The 23299-nt window shown below is 37.7% G+C and overlaps 1 protein-coding gene across 1 annotated transcript; it reads left to right on the top strand.

Moving 5' to 3' along the window:
• Positions 1-480: 480 nt before the first annotated feature.
• Positions 481-18198, top strand: LOC104245176 (D-galacturonate reductase-like). Its single transcript, XM_009800743.2, has 4 exons — positions 481-791; positions 2075-2318; positions 16249-16428; positions 17986-18198. Exons 1-4 carry the CDS (start codon positions 481-483, stop codon positions 18196-18198), a joined length of 948 nt encoding a protein of 315 aa, XP_009799045.1.
• Positions 18199-23299: the final 5101 nt, after the last annotated feature.

Below are 23299 nucleotides of genomic sequence, written 5' to 3'. Positions count from 1 at the left end.
AACTAAAGTAAATTCCGGTAACGTAAATTTTCGTTCCTTTACATGTAGAAGGGTAGTGCACTAGTAATAGAAATTATAACTGGAAATGAAATAAGAAATACCTTGTATAATTTTATTAAAATATTCGGGAACATATTCAAATATCCAAGAAGATAAGTGTCATTAGTACATATCTGTTTTTCCCTTGACATGTCAAGATGAAATAACTTGGATTCCAAATTGACAAATGATTCTTTTTCCACATAATTAAGTCTTTCCCACACTCATTAATTATATGTGAAAAATTAATCATTTGTCTATAATAATCCCAAGATCTATGCAAGGTAAATTATTAAAGATTTTGCAAATTTTCATTTAGTAATTTTCAGTTTACCAAAAAAGAATGAAAGTTTTTTCTATAAACAAATACTCTTACCAATTAAGTACTAAAGTTGAGCATTTTAAGTTTAGTATCAAGACATTCACACAAGAAGGCCAAAAATGCAAGAAGTGAGGTTGAACAATTGTGACAAGGCTATGCCAGTAATTGGCATGGGAACTGCTTCGTCATTTCCGCCGGCGGAGTCGGCGGAGACAGTGAAATCTACCCTATTGGAAGCCATTAAAGCCGGCTACCGCCACTTCGACACGGCATTTATTTATCCATCGGAAAACCCTCTAGGAGAAGCCATTGTTGAGGCTCTTCATCTTGGTATCATCAAGTCGAGGGATGAGCTTTTCATCACTACTAAATTATGGTCCACTTTTGCTCAACGTGATCAAGTTGTTCCTGCTTGTAAACTCAGTCTTCAGTAAGTGATACTTCCTTTATACTACCAATTTATGTGATGATATACTATTTGGGAAGTTAGAAAGAGGTTGTTCTTTGACCCCGTTTTTTTATAAATATTTTGGATTATTAGCTATTACTGACTTGTAGTATTTTTTTAATGTAGTTTTCATAAATTTAATTTATTTCCAAAAACTTAAAAAACTTATGTCACAATTCACAAATGAACTTTTCGTACGTCATATGTCTACTTTTGCCGAAACATTAATGTCCTGTCGTTTGGATAGACAGAGATAAAATTGTTTGAGCCAATATTCTTTTTAGAAGGGCAGAATAAAAAAATATGATTAACAAAAAAGTGTAACTGTGAGTTATACATGGCGGTAAACTCAGTGACATCAGGTATAGTTTATGTTGTGTGGACTGTTTAAAATGTTGCCATACATATGTCAGATCTTCCAATATTATTTTTGGAGGATCCGACACGCAGGGCGGATCTACCATGTAAAATATGGTTCAAGTGAACCCGTGGTCCTCGGGTTAAAGTATAGATACGATGTACATAATTTGACAAAAATAGATATATATACTTGATGGAATCCATGGTCAAAAGAGATCAAGTGGTGCATTGGTTTTGGTCTCTAATTTCCAATAGACTAAGGTTAGAGGATCAAATCCCCTACTAACCTTTTTGGTTTAATTTCTTTTTAAAAAGTAAGGGTGAACCCATCCTCCGAAAATCGTGGATCCGCCTCTGCCGACACGCACCCGATAACAAGACGTGACTTTTTTGACATGCTTAATTTGCATTGGTTCAAGAATTTATTTGTTCAGCTGTTATGCGGCGCATTTCTGGAGTGTCTTGGAAGAGCGACGAAAGACAAAACAACCAATGTCTGTCGTCGGTGTCAAACCATTAGAGTTACAAACCAATTCAACAAAATTAAACAGTTTCTACAAAAAGAATGAATTGAATTAAATTTTACTAGGTCATTTGGTACATGAGATAAGAATAATAATTCCGAAATTTTTTTTGGGTGATATTTATTTCATATTTGGTTATAGGTATTAGCTACTCTAATGATAAATTTTACACTAAAATGGTGAAACTAAACTATCCTATATAGGAAGCGGGATAGCTAACCCATAGAATATCTGGCGACATCCTACCATTATATCAATTATAAGAGAGCTTCGTGGTACCAAGAGTTGACAAGTATTGAATTTATAGTTTTTAAGCAAACATTTAAATCTGTTCCAAAATCTTGTCGAAGTAATTCTAAACTTTTTACTTTTTTTGTGCAGAAATTTGCAATTGGAATATGTGGATATGTATCTAATTCACATGCCACTGAGAATAAGTGAAACAATACAAACACTCCCAGTGCCTAAAGAAATCATTCACCCATTGGATATCAAAGGTGTGTGGGAAGGAATGGAAGAATGCAAGAGTCTTGGCCTCACAAAGGGAATTGGTGTTAGTAATTTCTCTTGCAAAAAGCTTGAGGAACTCCTTTCCATTGCTAAAATTCCTCCTGCTATCAATCAAGTGAGTCTTTTTCCAATCTTTTCAGCTCCCCAAAATAAAAATAACCCATTTTTTAAATTTCATTTTTTAAGGTTTTGATCGTTTGTCTATTGGAAACATTTTCTCTATCTGTACAAGGTAGGGGTAAGGCTGCGTGCACATTAATCTACTTGTAAGATTACACTGGATATGTTATTGTTGTTCTTGTGGTGGTTGTTGTTTAAGGTTTTGGAATGTCCATTAAGAAAATCACCTAATAATAGTTGTAATTTTATAAAGAAATATTTGACTAAAATTACCTTATCTCTTCGAAATTTCTTCTTGGAGTAGTCAGAGTAGGAAATATTGAAAAATAATTAATGTCTTTTTGATTTTTTAATGTGGTAAAATCATTTTTTTCTCTTTCTATATTGACGGAGAAACAAATCACCTAATAATAGTTGTAATTTTGTAAGAAATGTTTGACCAAATTACCTTATCTCTTCTAAATACCTTGTTGGAGTAGTCAAAATAAGGAAATGTAGAAGAATAATTAATGTCTTTTTGATTTTTTAATGTGTTAAAATCAAATGTTTTTTTAACTAAAATGACGGATAAAAAGGATCAAATGGAGTAAATTGACTGAACCAACCAACTCCAAGGGGCAGGTGTTAAGCAATCTGTATTGCTGTAAAATCAATAAAACAATAAATTTTTTGAAAAACAGAAAGTTAATAGAACTAGAACGTCAAAATATTGTGTGTCGTTAAATAAATTATTCTCCTCAAGTACTCGAGGTTATGGAATATATCCTCCCAGGATAGAACGATTTAACTCACCAATGTATTGGTACCCAAAACCCCAGTGATCGGCGAACCACTCAATGGTCGTAAAACACACTGGAAAATATTGTGCAGAAGAAGAAGAAGAAGATAATCAGAAAATTTAGTAAGTAAAAATTCTGGGATTGAAGGAATATTTATAGCCCATTTGACACTGTTTCTAAAAAGGTTTACAAGCCTTTTAGAATCGCTATAGCTGTTGGAACAGGTGGGGAAATATTACTGGAAAAACAAACGGATTTTAAAATAATCCAGGAAAGAAAACGGACCGGGTTGCGGGTCATGGGTTATTCCGGATTGAATTTTCGTTAATTAATTAATTAAATTATTGAAAAGAATTGTCAAAAAAGATTAATCAATAAATCTTTGACCGAAGCCGAGCAATGACGACGGCGCGAGGCTTGCCTTCTTCTTAACTCTTTAAGAGCTAAAAGATGAGCTTCTCTATATATACACAAATATTTTCTTTCCTTCTACCAATGAGGGACAAAGTGCATTAATAAAGTGGACTAATTCAAAATTTCACTTTCCTCCATTTCTTTTCCCACCATTTTCCATTTACACCTCTTTTATTATTAAAGCGTAATGGCTTCCTGGCCACTTAAACTTGTATCGGTTTGTAAAGCCGATACATGAACTTATATTTTTTTCATTTGAACACTTCAATTTGACGAAATGAATACTAATAAACACATTTGACCATTGACCAAGCCTACGTGAAAGTGACACAGCTGACATGGCTAAATTGTATGCAAATCACACTGTCAAAGCGCGTGAATAATTTTATTTTTATTAAAACAATATTAGAAATAGAATAAAATATAAATAAGAAAGGGAAAAAAAAGATCTAACTCTCTCCCCTTGTCTTTTCCCCTCTCCTCCCACCTCTCTCATCTTCCCAAGCAACTCCCCCGTCCTGTAAACGTTTATTTTCTATCCTACTCCCCCTCCTTCCCCGTTTGTTTTTCTCTTTCTCTTCCCTATTCACTAAATGGCTCATGCACAAGGATGGCAAGCACAAATCTAAAAATAGTCCAAATTGTTATGCGATGATTTACTAGAAAAAGAAATGTAAGACCGGATATTTGATTCATTAGCATCATTATCATCTGATTCTTCTTGGCCGTCACTGAGCTCTTTCAGATCGGACTGGAGCTGTTTTGGGGAAATCTAGGGTTTGCAGGTGGGGCTTAGCAAAGAAGCCGTCAATATGAGGAGGGCAGGGTTTGGAATCAAAGTCGAGTAGTTCTCGGGAGGGACTATCCCTGTCCCATTATATATTGGTGAGGTTTGGAGTTTGGACGAAGCTTTCTTATAGGAGGAAGAAGATGATGGTGGTTGAAAATGGCTAAGGTTTAGAGTTGTTGGATAGGCTCTGTATGGTGGAGAAAAAAGAGAACGAAAAAGAAATTAAAAATTTTAAAGATTAATTTTTTTCTAATAATATAGGACCCACAAATCCACATGTCATATAATAAAAACCAAACATGTGACATGACATTCATGTCAGAGCGATTGGTGAACATGTTCAACAGAAAGTGTTTATTAGTATTCATTCCGTCAAGTTGAAGTGTTCAAATGGAAAAAATATAAGTTCATATATCGGCTTTACAAACCGATACAAGTTTAAGTGGCCAGGAAGTCATTTCGCCTATTATTAATAACAAAACCCAACAACAGGTGCACATTTTATATTTGGACGTACTCATTGTATTCAACTCGAAATATTTACACAAGTAAATATTTTAAATATTTGTGTATTTATTTTAAGTATGCAACCATTAATGCCACAAAGGAAAACTTGGTGGAATGCTACTTCATATCCATTGACAAAAAACTCTTGAATCCGTCTATGCTCGGTTCGTGTTTTAATTCTTTGCTTTTGAAAATGTCAGATTTTACTCTATTACTTTTCAAACCTGATTTTGAAAATTCTTTTTTGGAGCCGAGGGACTATCAGAAATAATACTTCTATCTTGTTTAATCAAAAAATAAAATTTTAGTCAAAGCTAGAATTTAGAAGAATACGGGTGATTGATAATCAAAAGAGTGTATAAAAGGAAGTAATTTAGGTAGCAAGAGAGTAATCAAGAGAAAAACAAGTAAACCAAAGTTTATATCAATAGTCTTTCGTGTCCTTACAATTGATCAGATATCTCCCTTTTATAGATATCTTGGAGATATACGTTTTGCCCATATCATAATGAGGTTATTATGAGTAATTAAAGACATTGAATGCTACGTTACATAATCATTATATTCAATACAAATTCTCTAACGTATTCCACATTTAATGCCTATTAAATGTCGTATCTGCACTCTTTTCTATTGTCAGATTCATTCCTTTTGATTCTCGGATATAAATGACTTAGATAGGTACTGGCGCTGGGTTATTTGTATACCTGCCCGTGCCTCTTCCTCTCCCATTTGCTCGTATCTGTTGCAACTCGTGCCTCTTGGCTAGTTGTAATTCTTTGATCATTTGACCAGTCTACGTGTCGAAATACGTCACCTTTTTACTTAAATACAATTTTTTCCAATACAGATAGTCCCCCCACTTTCCATTTATTCATCAGTTGAATATTTGGGAAGTGGATTTCATTAAAAGAGAATTTTTGTCACCATTAATGCTATGACAAAATTGACGCTTCAATTGTCGCTTCCATTTAATGCTCCGTACATGTGTCATTTTTCCATTGGTTCTGCAGTTTTGCAGCCCTTTTCAAGGCTTTTTACGGCTCCACTATTCATGAAGTGCCAGTTATCATTATTATGGTCCTTCCATCACTGCACTTTTACCTTGGCGGTGGCGTATTAATATAAATTTAACTTCTTGTCTTGTCTTTTACCACATAAAGCTTATTGAACACTTAATTCCTCAAATCTCAGTTCACTTCTTCCTCACATTATTCTTCTTCGCCATGTCTTCACCAAACCCTAACCCTAGGAGAGTTCCCATTGTTGATACCTTCCCTAATGTCTGCATTAGACATAGAAGGGGAGGTAGGCTTCGTAGCTTAGGGTTTACTCACGGTGGTGGTTCGTCTATACATTCTCCTAGTTCTGGTCCTTCTTCTAGAACCAGAGGTTACCTTTCTCACAAATCTTCTTCTAGGGATAAAGACCCTTCTGAACCATTACGTGAGCCTTTAGTAGAGGAGATAGTCCCTACAGACCTATCTTTTTACCATGATAGGGAATCTCTTAGAAACCATGTTTCCGCTTTAGATTGTGCTGACGCTTACCCCACTCAAATTACAGAAGTTTTGACTCCTGTAGTTCGTAAAGATTGTCATTGGAGTAATGATTTTCCCATTATTATCCCTAATCCAAATCAGAGAATTACTTCTTACTTGACTGGGTTCTCTTTTGTTTATACATACCCTTTCACGTTAGGGTTCAAACCGGCTATTGACCCAGTCATTCTTGAATTTTGCCCTTTTTTTAATGTCTGTTTGGGTCAAATTGGCCCAATCATATGGAGGGCTGTTGCCTGTTTGAGGCATTTAACCAATATGGCTGACGTTTCCTTTACTTTCTCTCACCTGATTCATCTTTACTCCCCTAGATTTTTTCATAATGGTGTTTTTACCCTAGTGGCCATGAGTCAGAGAGTTTTAGTGAGCCCTGAAGATGACAAGGACTGTGGCTGGTACGCCCGAGTTGTTGCTGCCCCCACTGTTGGTTTAGTGGGTGAGAATAATGTTCCCTTCCCTCAGAAGTGGAATTTTGCACGTAAGTCTTTTATCCATCTCGTTCCTTTTTTCCTTCAAGTTTATCAACTTCTCTAATTTTGCTCTCTTTTTTTTAGCAACCATGGGAGTGGTGGAGGATATTTCCAATTTCTGTGGTTGGGTAGATAAATTGCTGAAGACCGCACCAATAGATGGTAGGTCTTGGAAAACACTTTCTAACCGTTACGGTTGGAAAGTAAAGACTCATGGTAAGAGTTTTTATTTCATCTTTCACGCATGTATATATTTTTCTTTATTGTTCTAACTTCCATCCTTCTTTTTACCAGGATTTGCTATTCGAGGAGTTACTGCTGAATCAGTTGCGGACTCTCGTGTCTCTTCGGGAACCCGTACTCCTTCGGGAACCCATATATCTTTAGAAAGAGCCCGAGAAATAGTCTTGAGTTCTTCTTCTGCAAAAAGGAAAACTATTGAAGAAGAAGACTCTAAAGAAGAGGAAGATGGGGGTTCCCTGGTGACGAGGCCACGAGCTAGGAGACACATCGTCTCTGATGACGAAGCTGAAGTTTCCCCTCGTCTTTCTGTTCCTCTTATCGAACCTGTTGAAACCCAGTAATAATTCCTGACGATGACGTCACTCCCCATGATACTCATGAGTCTGTTGATCAACTTTTCTTCAGTGATTTTGGTAGTGGAAGTTTAAGGCCTGTTTTAGATGAAATACCCTTATCTTCTTTTTCAACTCCCATGCCCGTGATTCCTTCCTTACCAGCCCCAGCTGTTTCTGTTCCTTCTTCTATTGTTTTATCTTCCTCTACCACTCCTCCTTCGACAATTCCCCCTCCTGTCGTTCACCATACGGAAGTGGGCTCTTCAAGTAGAAGTGCCGCTATGAGGAGGGTAACCATTGAAGTTCCTGCTGATAGCAGCCTTTTGAGGAAGTCAGGTCAGGCAGATGTATGGCTGTAACCTTTAATCGGTCCAATAGAAAAAGCAAAGTTGGAGAGCCATAGTTCCCTGACTCTAATGAATGATATCGAGCATGCCACTTTGAAGGTATTTTCCTTTTCTCCCTTCTTTACTTTGTAATTTTTTTTTATCTTTGGGATTCTTATATTCTTATTTCCCTTCCTTTTTTAGGCCAATCTTATCGGCACAGAAATGATAAACAGAATCCCTCTCTTGGAGAAGGTAGCACGTGATTCTCAATTGGAGGCGATCAATTGGAACGAACAATTTGAGAGTGCACAAATTGATATGGAAGATTTACAAGAAAGCAAGAGTACCTTAGAGCAGCAGGTGCGGGCTTTAACTTCAGAGTTAGCGGTTGCAAAAGCTTCCTCAAGCCAAGTAGAAAAAGACAAAGAACATCTCGAATCTTCCTTCTCAGAGCAACTATTTAAGGCCAGCGAAGAGAACAGAGAGTTGAAGGCTCTTTTGAGTCAAAAAGAAGTTTATGCTGGGGAGCTCGTGCAAAGCTTAACTCAAGCACAAGAAGACCTTCGAGTCTCGGCTGATAAGGTTCGTGCTTTAGAGAGCTAACATGCCTATCTTCAAGCTTCTTACAACTCCGCCTTAGCTGAAAATGAAGAGCTAAAGAATGAGATTGCTGATTGGGAAAAGGATTATGAGACCCTTGAAGAAAAATCTGCTGTTGAGGTAAGTTGGGCATTTTTGAATTCACATCGAGATACCCTAATTGAAGTTGGCCGAGAAAACTTCAACCTGGAGTCAGAGTTAGCTAAGATAAATGAAACCATTGAAAAACTCGGCAAACTCAGGACTTCCCTTCTCCCATGGTTGAAGCTCCCGTGAATGTTGAAGCTGATACAGGTATCCCAACTCTTTCAAGCCCAATCGAGCCTATTGCTACAAGCCAAGTTGAAACCGCATCTGTTGATGCACCTGCCCAAATTGAGCCCGCTGCTATTGATGTTCCTGCTTCAGTTCCACAAACTTTTCAGTGACCAGTTTTAATCATTTGAATGATTTTGTTTTTGTTTTTATTTTGGAAAATTGTAATCATACCATTAGCTTCATTTGAGGGTTGATTTTGGAAATGCAAGTCCCCAAGTCTTTTATGGGGCAATCTGTATAAACAATTTCATAGCTTTATGACTAAGTTCGAACATAGTCTTAGATTATTTACATATTAAGAAGTTTTTCATGTTATTATCTTAAACTTCTGTTTGCTTTATTCTTGCCTTTATTTTTAAGGACTTACAGAATAATTTACATTTTTGTTTTTCTAAAATGCTTCTGTTAACCTCATGACTAATTAATTTAAACATGAGTTTTATAAAAGAGGGCCCTTTTATATTGCGATACTTAATGAAGAAGACGTCTCAACTTCATAATGGTATTGTCATACGATAAAAGAAATAGGAACACACATGTTTCTTTGAAATAACTTTGACAAGTTTTGAATAATACTTTACATGTATTTGAATTACATCTATAACTTTCTCGTAACTATTTTTCTTGTAACAGATTTTTTCAAAAGAAGAATAATAGACACGGGGTTTTTCCTTATAACCCGTTTTAGTACATAGCCTTTACCCTAACTATAGTGAGGTTTTTCTTTGGCCTTAGCTCGTGGCTCCATCTCGTGACTTTTACTCTGCACTTGACTCTTTTAGGCTTGATTTTTTTCTTAATCTTCTTTGCCTTCTTTATACACATATCTGTGTATATTATGTAGTCCCCCAAGTGTTTGAGTATTGAAGTATGAAGCCTCGAGCACTTGATAGTTTCTCTCATTTGATCCTTTTCCTAAAAAGGAAAAACATATGGGACTCGGAGGTGCGATTTTAGATGAAGACTGGTTAACCCTTATGAATTTCTATAAGAATAATTGTAACACTAGGCCAGGAATTTTAGGTTATTCCGTATGCCTTACAGGTCGTGACTTATCATTTAGTACGAGTTAGCTTTTTGCCTATCATCTAAAATCATTAGTAAAATTTTAACAATTCAAAAATTAAATTTAAAATGGTGATACCTGACCGTGGGTATTCCTTAGAAATAGTATCTCTTCACAATGAACAACATTCCAATATGAAGGTAGTATCTTGCCATCCATTGTCTCCAACTCATATGCTCCCTTTCCTGCAATATCACGAACTCTATAGGGTCCTTCCCATGTTGGACTTAATTTACCCGCGTTAGCTGTCTTTGTAGATTGAAAAACCACTTTAAGCACGAAGTCCCCCACTTTGAAGAATTTGAGGCGTGCTTTTCGGTTGTAATATCGTTCTATGACTTGCTTTTGTGCTGCCATTCTTATTAATGCAGTTTCTCTCCTCCCCTCGAGTAAATCTAGATTGACCCGCATCTCCTCGTCATTAGATTCTTGTGTCACCTGTGTGAACCGCATACTTGGTTTCCCTATCTCAACTGGGATTAAAGCCTCAGCTCCATAAACCAATGCAAATGGTGTTTCTCCTGTACTTGTTTTTGCAGTTGTGCAATATGCCCATAAAACTCCAGGTAACACTTTAGGCCAGTTACCTTTTGATTTCTCTAATCATTTCTTTAAATTATTGATAATAACCTTGTTCGTTGATTCTTCTTGCTTATTACCCTCCGGATGATAAGGTGTTGACGTAATCATTTTAATTTGCCAACTTTGAAAGAATTCTGTGATTTGAGCTCCAATAAATTGAGGGCCATTATCACACACGATCTCCTTTGGTACACCGAATCGGCATATGATATTCCGCCAAATAAAATCTTTGACTTCCTTTTCTCGCACCTGTTTAAATGCTCCTGCCTCCACCCATTTAGTAAAATAATCAGTGAGTACGAGCAGAAACTTTACCTGTCCTTTTGCTTGTTTTAATGGACCCACAATATCCATTCCCCATTTTATAAATGGCCATGGCGCAATGACCGGGTGTAATAACTCCGCAGGTCTATGCATATTGTTACCATACCTTTGACATTTATCACATTTGGCCAAGAAACATTCTGCTTCTTCTTCCATTTTAGGCCAGTAATAACCTACCCTAATTAAGGTTCTTACCAATGACCTTCCTCCTACGTGATTCCCGCAATGTCTCTCGTGTATTTCTTTCATTAAATACTCTGTTTGCGAAGGTCCGAGGCATCTTGCTAAGGGACCACCGAACATTTTACGATATAAATTGCCTTGCTTTAAGCAGTACCGAGCAGCCTTCTTTCGAAGCACATGAGCTTTATTCTTATCAAGGGACGGTACCATACTGCAAAAAAAGCAACAATCTCGTTCCTCCAATCCCAAGTTAAATTATTAAAATTTACCTCATTCTTATCAAGATCGAGAACTGAATGAAACAAATGTATAACTGAGGAGTTTTCATCGCTTGCCACATTAGCTACAGATGCGAGATTAGCTAGGGCATCCGCTTTAACATTTTCATCCCTTGGTATTTGTATAACTTTCCAGGTTTGAAATTGCTTTATCAATTCCCGTACTTTTTCTAAGTATTGTTGCATCCTTGCTTCCCTAGCTGTATAAGTACCCAACATTTGATTAACCACGAGTTGCGAATCGCTCTTAATTATAATCTGATTTATGCCAAGTTCTCGTGCCAATTCTAGACCTGCAATCATAGCCTCATACTCCACTTCATTGTTAGTTATGGAGTGACATTTAATATCTTGTCGAATGGTCTCACCCGTAGGTGGTACCAAGAAAATCCCTAAACCTGCACCTTTTACATTAGATGAGCCATCAATGAATAAAGTCCAAGTTCCCGGGTTAGCTCCATTAAATATCTGTATTTGTTTTCTACTTTTAATTGCATCCCTTGGCTAAAATCAGCCACGAAATCAGCTAACACTTGTGATTTTATAGCAGTTCTGGGTTGGTATGTGATTTCGTATTTACTTAACCCTATTTCCCACTTAGCTAACCTACCTGATAGCTCATGCTTATGTAATATATTACGTAAAGGGTAGGCAGTTACTACGGCGATATGATGACATTGAAAGTAAGGTTTTAACTTTCTAAATGCCATGATTAATGCAAGTGCAAGTTTTTCTAACTGAGAATACCGCGTCTGCGCATCTAACAAAGATTTATCTAACATAGTAGATAGAGGATTGTTTACCTTGTTCTTCTCGGACCAAAACAACGCTTACCGCAACTTCCGAAACAGCAAGGTAAATGAGTAGTCTTTCCCTAGCCTTTGGTTTTGCCAACAAAGGTGGATTTGATAAGTACGTTTTCAAATTCCTGAGTGCCTGTTGACATTCCTCATTCCATTCGAAATGATCCTGCTTCTTAAAGGTTGAGAAGAATTTAAAACACTTCTCTGATGATTTAGAAATGAATCTTTCCAAGGCTGCAATTCTCCCTGTTAATCTTTGAACTTCTTTCTTGTTTGAAAGTATATCAGGGATTTCTTCAATGGCCTTGATCTGTGCAGGATTCACTTCAATACCACGGTTAGAAACAAGAAAACCCAAAAACTTGCCTGATGCAACGCCAAACACACATTTTTTGGGATTTAACTTCATATTAAATTTGCGCAAAATTGAAAATGTGTCAGATAAGTTTGATATGTGATCTTTTGAATACTGAGTTATAACAAGCATATCATCTATATATACCTCCATAGTCTTTCCTAAATGCTCTTGAAACATTTTGGTAACTAACCTCTGTTACGTTGCACCTGCATTCTGTAGACCAAAAGGCATTACTTTATAACAGTAAGTCCCCCTGTCTGTTATGAATGAAGTTTTTTCTTCATCTCCCGGATCCATTTTAATCTGATTATAACCTAAATATGCATCTAAAAAACTTAATAGTTCGTGACCTGCAGTTGCATCAATCAATTGATCTATGTGTGGTAGTGGAAAAGAATCTTTAGGGCATGCTTTATTAAGATCTGTGTAATCTATACAAATCCGCCACATACCGTTCTTCTTTGGAACTACAACAGTGTTGGCTAACCAGTTAGGATATTTTACCTCACGAATGGAACCAATTTTTAGTAATTTTTGGACTTCTTCTTGAATTACCTGATTCTTGAAAGTCCCTTGCTTTCTTTTCTTTTGCTTGACATGAGGGTATGATGGATCTTCATTTAGTTTATGAGTCATCACCTACGGTGGTATTCCTGTCATGTCAGAATGGGACCAAGCAAAGCAGTCCACGTTAGTTTTCAAAAGTTCAATTAATTTACCTCTCTTACCTTGGCTAAGATTGGCTCCAACATAAACTTTTTTATCAGGCCACTGAGCAAATAACACGACAGACTCTAATTCCTCTATTGTTGTTTTGATATTTTCATTCTCTTCTGGTTCTTGAATGGTATCAGGCCTTGAATCTACATCTGTTTGCCCTTGTTCAGTTGAGGTTTGTGTTGTGGTGAACTCAACTGCCTTCTGTGATTGCTATTTACCTTCATTTCTCGTGCTTGTATCTGCAATAGAGTTGATAGACCTGGTTGTATGTTGATCTCCACGAATTTGACAGATTCCCCATGGCGATTGAAATTTAATAACTTGATGCAAGGTTGAAGGAACAACATCCATTTCATGGATCCATGGTCTCCCAAGAATCATGTTGTAAGCCATCTCCATATCTACCACCTGGAACTTTGTATCTTTAACGACTCCTTCAGTGAATGTGGTGAGTGTTACCTCTCCTTCCGTGAGGACACTAGAATTATCAAATCCAGATAGAGTATGCGCCTTTGGTATCAATTTATCTTCAGCTTGCATCTCACGTAATACTCTTAGTAAAATAATGTTCAGGGAACTACCTGGATCAATCAAAACTCGTTTCACATTAGTATCATGTATAATTAAAGATATTACCAATGCATCGTTATGAGGGGTTAATACGCCATCTGCATCTACGTCATTGAATGTAATGTTGTCTTCCTCTAAAATATGCCGCACCCGTTTCCCTTGGGTAATTGTTACTTTGGAAATTTTGTTAGCTACAATATATGATATACCATTGACGTTTTCACCCCCACTTATAACATTGACAGTTCTTTTGGGAGAAGGTGGTTTTGGAGGCTCCTGCCTGTTCTTCATGTAAGCTTGCTTGTCTTTCTAACTGAACAACTCAGTAAGAAATCCTTGTTTTAATAAATGATCAACTTCACTTTGTAAAAATCTGCAATCTGCTGTTTTATGTCCGTGGTCATTATGAAACTCGCACCAATGGTCAGGGTTGCGCCTGTTTAGATTCGATCTCATTTCCTTTGGCCATCGAACCTTATCTCCCATGCTTCTCAAAATAGCTACGAGCTTGGAGGTGCTGACGTTAAAGTTGTACCCACCGAATCTTACTTTTAAATTTCTATCATCATCTCGTGACTCATAGTTGTTTCACTCGTTCCTAAATATTGATGAAGAACCTGATTCTCTGTTTCTTGATCTGTGATCGTACCTTTGATTATCCTGCTTTGACCGCGAGTCCTTTCCCGCAGGTCCCATGTAAGGCTCGTACCTGTTTTTATCGAATCTTTTTTCGGTCTTCGCGCGTCACGTACTTACCTTTTCTTCTTTTTGAAATCGTGGAACAATATCTTCCTCAATCCTCAGCTTCGTGCTATACCTGTTATAAACATCATTCCATGTTGTAGCCGGGAATTCTCGAAGGCTTTCCTTGAGTTTCCTCGTAGCTTCCGAGCTTTTTTCATTCAAATTACTTGTGAAAGATATAGCTACCCAATTGTCAGTTACACGTGGCAATGTCATTCTTTCACATTGAAATCTGTGCACGAATTCTCTAAGCAGTTCTGAGTCCCCTTGCTTGATTTTGAAAATATCCTCCATTCTTTTCTCTACTTTTTGAGCTCTCGAGTGTGCTTTGATGAAAGAATCTGCAAGCTCAGCAAAAGAATTTATAGAATTTTAGGTCAAAAGAGAATACCATGTTAGCTCTCCTTTGGTGAGCATTTCACCAAATTTTTTGACTAATACTGATTCAATCTCCTGCTTAGTCAAATCGTTGCCTTTTACACCCGTTGTGAATGCAGTTACATGATCTCATGGGTCTGTTGTTCCATCATATTTTGGAATATCAAGCATTTTGAACTTTTTTGGAATTGGGAGTGGAGCAGCACTTGGCTTCCAAAGTTGTTGCGAATATCTATCCATATCTACCCCTTTGATTATGGGCGGCACTACAGGTATCTACTCCATGCGCTCACTTTGTTCCTTGAGCTGTTTCTGCAAGGTTAGTACTAAATTTTGTAAATCTGAATTAACTAAATTACCTGGTTCTCCATCTTGCGATTCACTGGAGGTTCCACCGCTGCCTGAATTAATAAGCCCGGAATGAGGGTTCTCTAGAGTGTTGTTATTTGGAGTAGGTGTGGGTGGTGCAACAGGTGACTGACTAACCAAGGCCTGAACAACTTTATTGACCTGTGCGGTAATAAGTTTTTTGCAAAGCCTCATACATAGCTTCAACATTTTCGAATTGAGCCTGTCCATCTGTATGAGTTCCCTCAGGAGTGCCTTCACGAGATCGCCGAGGAGAGCCTTGTAGAGAAATAATCAGTGCGTTATTATCCTGAGGATCTCTCTGAAGTTGTTGGTTTATTTGGTTTTCTTGGTTTCCTTGAATGTTGTCATTGTTGTTCGACATAGTTGATGCAACAAGGAACGTTAAGCGAAAAGAAAATAGATTATCAGATTCCCGGTAACGGAACCAATTTGTTTAACCAAAAAATGAAATTTTAGTCAAAGCTAAAATTTAGAAGAACACGGGTTATTGATAATCAAAAGAGTGTATAAAAGGAAGTAATTTAGGTAGCAAGAGAGTAATCAAGAGAAAAACAAGTAAACCAAAGTTTATATCAATAGTCTTTCGTGTCCTTACAATTGATCAGATATCTCCCTTTTATAGATATCTTGGAGATATACGATTTGCCCATATCATAATGAGGCTATTATGAGTAATTAAAGACATTGAATGCTACGTTACATAATCATTACATTCAATACAAATTCTCTAACATTTTCCACATTTAATGCCTATTAAATGTCGTATCTGCACTCTTTTCTATTGTCAGATTCATTCTTTTTGATTCTCGGACATAAATGACTTAGATAGGTACGAGCGCTGGGTTATTTGTATACCTGCCCGTGCCTCTTCCTCTGCCATTTGCTCGTATCTGTTTCAACTCGTGCCTCTTGGCTAGTTGTAATTCTTTGATCATTTGACCAGTTTACGTGTTTCGACACGTCACCTTTATACTTAAAGACAATTTTTCCCAATACATACCTCACATAAAATAGGGGTAAAGTCTCTGTACACCCCACTCTTTCTAGACCCTACTTATGACATCACACTAGGTATATTATTGTTATTATTGCTGCTTTGGAAACGTCACTAAATCTGTTTTTTTGGCAATTTATTTTAATTAGAAGTAAATTAGCAATGTTTATTATATAGATGCCTTTGTTTTCTTGTATTTTGGAAAGGTGGAGATGAACCCAATGTGGCAACAAAAGCAACTGAGGGAATTTTGCAAGGCAAAGGGAATACAAATCACTGCTTATTCTCCCTTGGGTTCAAATAATACAGTATGGGGTGATAACAGAGTTGTGGAATGTGATGTTTTAACTGAAATTGCCAAATCCAAAGGAAAAACCACTGCTCAGGTTTCTTAATTTCTCTTGTTTTCTTATGTTTTCATTTTCTTGTCTAGGTTTCTTATCGAACACTCTCTCGATACTCTTCCTTTTGTCTCCAATTCTATGCCTTAATTTTTTTCGGTCATAAAACAAGTTTTCATAAATAAAAAATGGCATTAAATCATGTTCATTACGCGTAGAACTTGTACTATAAAAGAGATTTTAGGGTGCGTTTGGTACGAAGGAAAATATTTTTCGGAAAATGTTTTTCAATTTTCACATGTTTGGTTGGTTTAAATGTTTTGGAAAATATTTCCTTATGAACTCATTTTCCTCCAATTAGAGAAAAATGTTTTCCTTATCAAGTGAAGGGAAAATATTTTCCAAAACTCTTCTCAACCTTCCCCACCCTCACCAACCCACCCCACCCCCTCTCTAAATTTTTTTTTTTTGTTAATGAAATTTCAGTTTTTCCTTTACCACCCACCCTACTACTACTCCCCCCTCCCCGGCAAAAAAAAATATTTTTTTTACCTTAATTTTTTTTTTTTTTTTTTTTTTTGCAATTTCAAATTTCTGTTTTTTCGTTTTTCTTCACCACCCACCCCAACCCTCCTCCCCCACCCGCACAATTTTTTTTACTTTTTTTTTACTTTTTTTTTGTAATATAAATTTTTGTTTTTTTTTTTCGTTTTACTGCCTCCCCCCTCCGAAAAAAAATATTTTTTAAATATATTTTTCAGTTTTAATTTTTTTTATTTATCGTTAAAGGCTCAAAATTTTACAAGTTCCAAAATTATGAGTTCGGAGGTTTATGTGTTTGGAAGTTTACGTGTTTAGAAATTATAAAGGTTACGGGTTCGAAATTCCGTGGTTTTGAAAGTTTAGCGATTCGAAAGTTTATGAAATTTCTGAGTCCGGAAGGTTGTTGGTTTGAAAGTTTATGACTTCATGTTTATTATATCTAAATTATTTATGAATACTCTTGAGAAGTCATTTTCCTTAATTAGCGTACCAAACACCGAAAAATGAATAAGATTACTACTACTTGTTTTTCAAGAAATCCGTTATATCAAACACACCCTTAATGTTCAACTATTTCCCGATTTTCATGATCCAACCAAGAAATGTTTGGACTGATTATGCATATTCCTAATTCTAAATGGCCTTAGTTCAGCTGCTGGCGAGATCGAGTTTTTTTCCTAGGTATAACCACATCATACTCATATTAGGATTTGAGCTTTATATCTTCAAACTCGCAACATCATACTCATATTAGGATTTGAGCTTTATATCTTCAAACTCGCAATTTTACCACGTTCCAACAAATTTAATGTGTTCAAAATTTATTGTTGGTACAGATTTAATAATTATTTTTGGGCAAAAATATAAGGTATGAGCGAAAGTAATGGGTTTAGCTAAACCCATAGCTTCTACACTGAATACACCTCTGACCATACTGGTTGTGTAAAATATTTTTACACTAGTGGTACAATATAATCTTATTTTCACGTAATATAGATAACTACCAGTATTTATTTTTTAAATGATCTAATAATATAAAAATTAACTGAATTTGTGCAGGTAGCATTGAGGTGGGTTTATGAGCAAGGGGTGAGTCTTGTTACAAAGAGTTTCAACAAGGAGAGAATGAAAGAGAACCTTCAAATATTTGATTGGTCACTTTCTCGAGAAGAGTTGAAGAAAATAAGTGAGCTTCCACAGCGTAGAGGTTTTAGCATGGCCTCTCTTTATGGACCTCATGATATTTTCCTGCAATTAGACGCAGAGATCTAATTGTTGTCTTGGCGAATTAATTACATTTCAAGATTCATAAAGTTACAATAAACTCATTTATTAATTTCTTGAGAGTTGAGACAATGAAAATATTGGTTTAAATTTCTTTATTATAAAAATTAAGTGATCAGTCGCTGCTCATGAATTTTCAATGATCAAGTTCTACTCATCCTGAGACCCTTGAGTCCAAGTACATTGTCTATATTACATCTTTTGGAATGCGATCTTTTTTAGATTCTTCGTAATTGGAGGATATCCACCACAAGTGGGAAAGAAGTAAATTAATACATTAAAAATTAAATGAAAGAATGCGTCACGACCCATATTCACGATCCACGATGGACACCTAAAGAGTTTCTACACGTAATCAAATCATGCCTCGTGGGGCAAGTTTTCAAATTACTATGATGCATGAATAAAGTATCTCATTAAAAAAGATATTTATAAACCAAATAGTAGCAAATATAAACGTCACATCTTTGTTTACCTCAAAAACATAAATAACAATTAAACTTATTTGTGGGTTTAAAGATATGTGATTTAGTTCAATACTAACTAATAACCAAAAAATTTAACATATAAATAAAAGAAGTAAGTTGAATCACACCAGTGTTTAAGTAAGTCTCGACCTCGAGTTGTGATGGCCTCGAGGTTGGTTAACAAGAATAGTAAAATAAAGACAATGAAGCTAAGAGACAATTCTGATGAAATATGAACAATAAAGTAAGAGAGTATATTCTTTGCTAATTATTGATGATCATTACAAATGATTGAGGTCCCCTTTATATAGTAGGGGAAACCTAAATAAGGTACATTTCTATTTATAGTAAAGAATCTTATTGGGACAACTGTCTAACCGCCTAGTACGGATTCGTACTAACTCGTACAAATCTATTTCGGAGTTTACGCTACGATCTTGGGGATGTGGCGAGAATCTTGCTCTTTCTGTTACAAACCCATAATGACATCATCTCGGGTTTAGCCATAGTCGGCTTCGGTGCTCATCGTGTACTTCGATCTTCGAGCCTTATGTTCTGCCATCGGGCTCGAACTTGGCCCATATTGAGCATGTTCCTCGATGTAAGCCCTCGAGCCCACAAAATCGAGGACACATAATTTTAGCGTATACAGATAGTCCCCGCATTTCTTAGAGTAAAATAATAAGAAACGATTTGAACCTCGATTTTCTAGAGTCCTTGATGATGACGTCATTCCCGTGACGTAGGCGCTCGAAGTGACCAAACGTCCCGTCGGTCCACTTCCCCAAAATATTAAATGCTTATCCAGAGGTGGTTGGCCACTTGCGTCGTTGAACCGTCGCCGCTCGCCTATACATGCACGGTTTTATTTCGGAGAAAGCTTTACTTTAATCTTCAAACCTCCTCCAAACTTCTTTTATATCTCCTTCTCTTCATATTTTTTATCTCATTGCCCGCTACTCCCATTCCGTTTAGTGTCAAAAAATACCAGACTCCGCCTATCTCCATTTCTTCTAACTCGAAACATTGACAAAAACTTCAAAGACAGTTCCTCAAAAGGAGAAAGCTTCATCCTCCTCTTCCCTACCGGTCAAACTTGTGGCGTCGGCCCTCCACGAGATTATCCCCGGCCCCTGCGTTATAAAGAAAGACTTCAACATTGAAAATCCCCTCGCAATCCCTAGCCGATGCGAGCATGTGTCCCGATATATCAGTTCGATAACGAAGAAGCATCTCAAAGCCATGAAGAAAGACTGTGGCTAGGAGGACGAAGTCGTGGTACAAATCCTGACCCTGAGGAAAGCATTGCTACTCAAGTGGAGGGGTTCTTAAGTATTTACACTTACCCCTTCACATTGGGTCCTCTTGATCCAGTTGTGATTGACTTCTGCAAAAGATATCAAGTCACCCTCGGCAAAATCCACCCCTCTTTCTGGCGTATCGTGATTATGCTCCGCTATTTCTCTAGCAAGGCCGAAGGATTAGAGTTTACCCTCAATCACCTCATTTGATTATATCAACCTCAGCTCTTCCAAGGGTTGATCAAGCTCCAATGTCGATCGAGCAAAGCCTTCTTCACTAGTAATGACGAGGATAAGGACTGAGGCTGGATGAGCCGGTTCGTCCGAGTGAGGACCTCGAATGTCATCCCCAAGGGAAAAATGTCGTTCCCAGAGAAATAGAACCCCAATCGTAAGTAATGTTTTTCCCCAGTATCTTTTTATATTCCGTTTCCACGTTTTGTAATGCCTTTAATGTTTTTGCAGGTGTTGCTTGGATGCCCCATTCGATCCTTGACCTTGAGCACTGAGTTCGGAAAATGGCTACCACCTCCTTGTACGACAAGCGCAAATGGCGTGATTTGTCGAGGGGCAAATGGGAAGCCAAACACCATGGTTAGTTCTTCTCCCAGGTCTTTGACGCTTTCCCTTTTACTGAAGGTGTTGTCTTACTGATCCCTATTTTTCATTTATGCAGGCATTGGAGATGTCTCCGAAATGAGGCCAGCCCCGCCCAAGGAAGAGACTGAGTCCCCGATTCTAAAATCGAGGAAAGATAATAAAAGGAAAAAGGCTTCGAAACCCGAAGACCCCTAATATATGAATGCCCCTGCTCGAAGGCCTAAGAGGAAACTCATTCAAGTAGACATATATCCGTCAACTGAATGACGAAGAAGGGGACGAGGCGAAGAACCAAAGTTGGTGACCCTAACCAGGAAATCAACTGAGGCCATCAAGCTCTCGGAACCGGAAACCCTGCCTCGTGAAGAGGAGGCTCCGAAGAAAAATGCAGGCAAGGCCCGCAAATCACCTAAGATCAAAATTATTCCCCCGCCTTCAACAAGTACATCAAAGGGGGTAAGTACCGAGACATCCGAGGCTTAACAAAACGCCCTGAGTGACTTGCTCGGGGCCATGACAATTGGTTACTCCCCTTCTCTACCATCTTATATTGAGAAGGCCATAAAGGAAGCTCAATCTCTATGAACACCCGATTCGAGCAGAGTCCTTGGTGAAGAAGACCCTTTTCGGGATTGCTTTACTAGGGTCGATGATGCCACCGACCTCAATGATGCATCTCCCTCTTTGAAGAGGCTCATCGTCTCTTCTCTCGGTAAGCATTAGCTTTTACTTGTTGCAATTATTTCTTCTCCTTCTACACTAACTGATATCTCTTTTTTCCATTTAGGCCATTACCAAGTTTAGGCCGAGCTGAGCCAATGTGAGGCCAAGCTCAAGATATCCTCGGATGAAGGGAAGGCCCTGAGGCTCCTTTGCAGCCAAAAGGAGGAGGAGCTCAAAGACCTTCGAGCGGACTTGCTAAAGCTTGTTAAAATGAGGCCCCATTAGATAAGCAGGTAACCGTCATTTTGCAAGGGTATGGTCTACTTGACCGAACTGTGGAGGCTAACATTTCAATGTCTCAGTTTTAGCAAAAATTAGACATGATCAGGCAGCTTCAATGGGAGGTCAACCAAGTTAAGGCCGACTGCAACTAGTGAAAGGAGAACATGGATCGGCTTGCTGCTAAAAAAGATGTTGCTCTGGCCAACCTGGCCTCAGCTGAGACCCAGCTCAGGGGAATCAAAGTAAAAAATTTGGCCCAGGCCAACAAGATCGATGAGCTCGAGGCCAAACTTGTCGCAGCCGGGGCTGAGGTTACTGAAGTCAGGGCCGAGGTCGAGAAGACGAAGGCCACGACTGATAAGACCGTTCATGTGTATCTAAAGGATGCCGAGGATGCTCAAATGGAACCAAAGGAATCCTCCAACCGGGAAAAATGAATAATTGATTTGGCCAAGTGCCAATCCCGGAGGGAGAACCTCGAAGAGATTCATGCTCGAGGCTTCGACCTCACCGAGGAGATAGACCAAGAAAAAGCACTCGAGGCCGATGCCAAGTTACTCATATCCTCCTCCGACGATGACGACGATGAAAGCAACCAAAATGGGTCCGATAATGAAGCTGGGCCCGATGAGGAAGATGCTCCCAAGGGAGAGACCAGCCCTGGGCATAGATAGGATTTTTCCTTTCTTCTTGTATTGGACTTTTTTCTAAGACCTTTCATCGGCCCCTTATATATATCTTTTTGCCAATATATAAAAGAAGAATTTCCTTGATTGTTTTCTCGATATTTCCTGCCTTGTAAAATTCTTGCAATGACTTCATCCTTTTTGACTGTGTGTTTGAGATTTTTTCTTCAATATTTCCATGACCGAGTTCGAGTAAGTTCAAGCTTTTGGGCATAAATCTTTACAGGCTCGTGCCAGATAATGGTGAGTCCCCGAGCCATTATTTGTTTGGGCTTGGATAATCAAACCCTTGGGTTCGAATTGAGTGAGAGCGAGGTCTCAAACCCTATTTGTATCGACCTTTTAGGCTCTTTTATTTTGGCCCTTAGGCTCTTTTATATTGTTTCTTAGGATCTTTTAGGTCGGCCCTTAGGCTCTTTAAATTGGGCCAATTCAGCCTTTAAAACGGCTATAATATTTCCCTCTTTTCGGTTAAAAGACTTACTGAAAATTTCATCATGCCTTAGCATGTGTTTTTTGTACCTGTTAGGTGTTTCACGGGTTCAATCGATCAGAACCCAATTTTTTCAAAATCCGTTTGTGTTAGGATAGTTTGACACCTCTTGAGGCTTTCCACAAGGCTGATATTATCGAAGCCTTTAAATTATTCGAGGGCTGATTTTATCGAAGCCATTTTTACTTACTTTGCCGAGGGTAGCCTTATTTAACCAGTTTTTCAAAGTATTTGAGGGCCTTTAACTTATGGCGGAAGTCGGACGTCTCCGAGCTACATTATTATGTCCGTAGCCTTTTTATATAACCGTAGTCTTTAATATGGTCGTAGCCTTCGGGTGTGTCTCTTGGACTTGTTTCCCAATAACCTTTTGAACTTGTCCGAAAGGTTAGTCCCCGAGTTTGAGGGCCTTTGCCTTTGCATCGAGGGATGCCTTTTTGAGGTCTTATAAATTCAAGTTTGGATATTCAAATATGTTGACTTTCGATGATAGTCCCCGAGTATTCGAGGTGTATTTGTGTTTTGACTCTTGAGCCATTTCTTGCAGTATGATGTACGTATAGTTGCAAATTTCTTTAAGACACAAAGTGTTTTTAT

This window comes from Nicotiana sylvestris, chromosome 4, assembly GCF_000393655.2.
Source record: "Nicotiana sylvestris chromosome 4, ASM39365v2, whole genome shotgun sequence".
Taxonomy (NCBI): domain Eukaryota; kingdom Viridiplantae; phylum Streptophyta; class Magnoliopsida; order Solanales; family Solanaceae; genus Nicotiana; species Nicotiana sylvestris.
This window is presented reverse-complemented; position numbering and strand designations above follow the sequence as displayed.

Excerpts from the sequence above, each read along its gene's own strand:
- LOC104245176 (XM_009800743.2), top strand. The coding sequence starts at position 481 with ATGCAAGAAGTGAGGTTGAACAATTGTGACAAGGCTATGCCAGTAATT. Across the intron at positions 792-2,074 it reads GCTTGTAAACTCAGTCTTCA|AAATTTGCAATTGGAATATG; the intron begins GTAAGTGATACT and ends TTTTTTGTGCAG. Across the intron at positions 2,319-16,248 it reads TTCCTCCTGCTATCAATCAA|GTGGAGATGAACCCAATGTG; the intron begins GTGAGTCTTTTT and ends TATTTTGGAAAG.